Source organism: Lactuca virosa, chromosome 8, assembly GCF_052849685.1.
Source record: "Lactuca virosa cultivar CGN04683 chromosome 8, Lactuca_virosa_CGN04683_v6, whole genome shotgun sequence".
Taxonomy (NCBI): Eukaryota; Viridiplantae; Streptophyta; class Magnoliopsida; order Asterales; family Asteraceae; genus Lactuca; species Lactuca virosa.
The window spans coordinates 119,959,428-119,963,101 of NC_136433.1; the positions used below are offsets into that span (position 1 = coordinate 119,959,428).

At 36.7% G+C, this 3,674-nt stretch overlaps 1 protein-coding gene across 1 annotated transcript; it reads left to right on the forward strand.

The window, feature by feature from the left end:
• Window positions 1-2,616: 2,616 nt before the first annotated feature.
• On the forward strand, window positions 2,617-3,351 carry LOC145130784 (uncharacterized). The gene has a single exon (XM_079065552.1). The coding sequence runs from the start codon at window positions 2,617-2,619 to the stop codon at window positions 3,349-3,351; it is 735 nt and encodes a 244-aa protein (XP_078921678.1).
• Window positions 3,352-3,674: the final 323 nt, after the last annotated feature.

The window sequence follows — 3,674 nt, forward strand, 5'->3', positions numbered from 1 at the left end:
CTCCAAAGTTTTAGAAAAATACATATTTTTTATTAAAATTTTCAACATTTTCTTACTCTTCCATGAAACGATAGGAAATAAAAGAAATATATAAACCAATAGTAGAATAACGATTATTAGGATTGTCATCCCAATACCATCACTATAAATGTTCACCTCTAGAGAAGGCGTCGAAGGGAACAAGCGACCGAGAAACTAAGTGCCATGAAGTCATGAAGATATCTCAAAATATGAAGAAGATCCCCCCCCCCCCCCCAATGAGTAATGGCATTATCATAACTGCATAAGCGATGTCTAGGAGAGTAATTATATGATAAATCAAATTGCATACGATAGTACAATAAAAGCTCCAATCTCATAAATTAACACCATCGGCCAGGGAATAACGAGCATTGGTTCAGTGACGGACCCGGTACAAAATGTCAGGGTAGCACATGTAAATTTTAGGGGTAGCACACCTGAAAAATTACACTACACCGAAAAATCTCTCAAATTTTTTTCAATGTGCCTAATAATTTCAAGATGTAGCACGAGTTACCCCAGACTCCCACTAAGGTATGCCACACTGCCAGGGAATAACGAGCCTTGGTTTCAAGGGGTGTGTCCCCGATCCTCTCATTAGAGATTCATGCACGCTCAAATAGATCAGATGTAGGTATTTTAACTGATATAGAAGATAACCCTTTTAAGAAAAAAATAACACAACGTTCCTAAGTTTTTCATAATAAACAATGAGCCGAATCACAATTTATAGACTAATGTCATTATAGTCATCATTGATAATAATAAAGACATGCATGTTTAATGAAAATAGAATATTTTCTGCATTCATACATTTGAAAAACAATGCCAAATTATGATTACTAGAAAGGAAAATGAAACACCCCGCCAATATATGCTATTTAAAATAAGAGTTTCATATTACTTTTATAAATAAAAATCATTTTTAAGAAAACTAATTGCTGATAAAGGTTTTAAACTTGCAAACTCTTAATATTTAAAAGAGTTTAAAGTGTCTAAGTCATACGATTTTGTAATAAAGTAATCAAGAGAGAAAGGTAAAATGAACAACCTTACATACATCTTAAGTCACGACACAACATCCTCTAAATATCTAAATGTTAAATTTGTCATGGTCTTCAACTAAGTCTTCAAACGTGAACACGTGCCAAAATCATAAATTAGTGTTGGGAAGCCTAATTAACAATATTTGGGGTTCCACATTGGTTGTACAATGAACTAGCACATTCATTATACAATGTAAACCCCAAAAACATCTTTCAAAATCAACATAAACATGGGAAAATAAGCATTTAGTAAGACATTACACAACATCATTGTAAGAATCGAGGTTAAATCAACAAATAAAAGATGATGCTTAAGCTTCCAATTCCCACCCAAGTCGTCTCAAGTCTAAGATTATCTCACACCTTTGGGTGAGCAAAATACCCGTTGGGACCGCATTCGAACCGGAATCGGAACCAATTAGGAACCGAACATATAGTTCGACTCGGTTTTCGGCTCCTTAATATTTATAAATCCGGTTCTCGATTTTTTTTGGTTCCGAAGACTAACAAATTTGAGTGAGCAAAATACTTTTGGAACCGAATGAAGTGGAACGGGGAACCAAATATGTAATTCAGTTTGGTTCTTGGTTTTTTTGGTTTCGTCTGGTTTCGAAACTGAGCTCTACCACATCACAAACCATTAGGAATGATAAATAGTCCGTATGTAGATGACGTATGACATAATCTAAACTTTTGGGCTCGTCATACTAGTAACATGTGCCCATTACACACGAACCATACATGAGTTAACTAGCCTCATATCCAAACGAGGTTTGTCTAGAATGTTCACATCGTTAAAAACGTCATTATAACATCATCACAAATGATCACATAAGTCTCAAACTCATCCTAAATAGATGACCTTGATCATGCTCAAAATTCAAAACTCATGTGTGTGTTTAATACATTATCAAATTATACGGCCTAAGCATAGAACCACACATATTCATATAGAAAAATATAAATGTTTGTACATATTTATTTTAGCTATAAAAACAAACTCAATGCCATTATGTAGTTATAAAAACAAACTCAAATGTCATTAATATGCACTAAAAATTATTGGATAGTACTTATCTAGTTAGCCTTTATATTATTTTGTGTTTATCCCCATGTTTAGGTTATCAGTTATAGCAGATTCTTGTAACCTATATATATAGCTTTTGGCTTTTCAATGAAAGATAGATTTTTCCTATGTTATTCAATACCATCGATTTTAAGATGGTATCAGAGTAGGTCTCACAACCCTAATCAAACCTTGTTTCGGAAGAAAACCTGAAGAATGACAGGTGTTGACCCAAAGGATAAAACGAACGTTGGAGAAGGGTCCAACATAATCAATCACGACTCGCCGTATTACCTGCATCCATCTGATGTTCCCAATCAGCTTCATGTCAATGAAGTTTTCACCGATGTCAACTATGCCGACTGGTCTCAAGAGATGGAAAACTTCCTCTTCACTAAAAACAAATTCGAGTTCGTAGATGGGACGATCGAGAAACCAAAAAAGGGGTCCTCATAATATATGCCATGGATGAGGTGTGATGCGATGGAGAAGGGATGGCTTACCACATCCATGGAGAGAACGATCTGTGACAACGTAAAATATGCAAACACGACTGCACAGATAAGGTCCGATCTGCATGAAAGGTTTGGCAAGGAGAGCTCTCCAAGAGCTTACGAGTTAAAGCAGAAGATAGCTGCCTCCCGACAGGATGGCAACTCCGTATCCACATACTACACCAACCTCTGGACATTATGGGACGCAACCTCGTCAATCTTTCCCCTTCCCAAGTTCTCGTGCAACAGTTGTACATGCGAGATTGGAAAAAGGATAAGTGAATATCAAGAAAAAGAACGTCTATACCAGTTCCTTATGGGACTGGATCCTGACTTTACGGTGATCAAGAAACAGATACTAGCGACGAAACCGACCCCTTCCTTGGGAACTGTGTACCATCTAGTCACTGAAGACGAGAGACAAATATCAATTTCCAATGAGAAGAAAGCACCTGTTGAACCTGCTGCTTTTAAGACCTTTCAAGGAAGGACTAGACATCCCAAAAATTATAAGGAACGGAATTACCAAATACCAATCAAAGAAAATAAATCAAAGAAACAAAGTGAACAGTGCACTTTTTGTGGGAAGAACGAACACAAGAGAGAAGGGTGTTTTAAGCTTGTTGGATACCTGAATTGGTGGCCCGGAAGGAAAGGAGAGAAAGTCAAGACTACAGTAGCTTGTACTGATTCTGAAGTCAGTCCCATACCAGAACTCACTTAAGAACAATACCAGATGTTCGTGAAACACTTGACTTCATCCAATAGCAGTGAAGGAATGATTCGTAATGCCAACGTGGTAGGTAAAGGGAACAGTGAAAAAGATTGGATCATTGATTCAGGTTTTACTGAACATATAACCATTATTCCTCGTTCACTTAAAAACAAGAAAGTTACTCCTTTTGAACCACCTGTGGTTATACCTAATGGTGACTCCATTAACGTGGAGGGAAAGGGGGAATGTACACTTCCAGGGGGAGTAAAACTTACTGGAGTATTATGTGTTCCTAATTTTCAATGCAATCTTCTATCAGTAAGTCGCTTGAG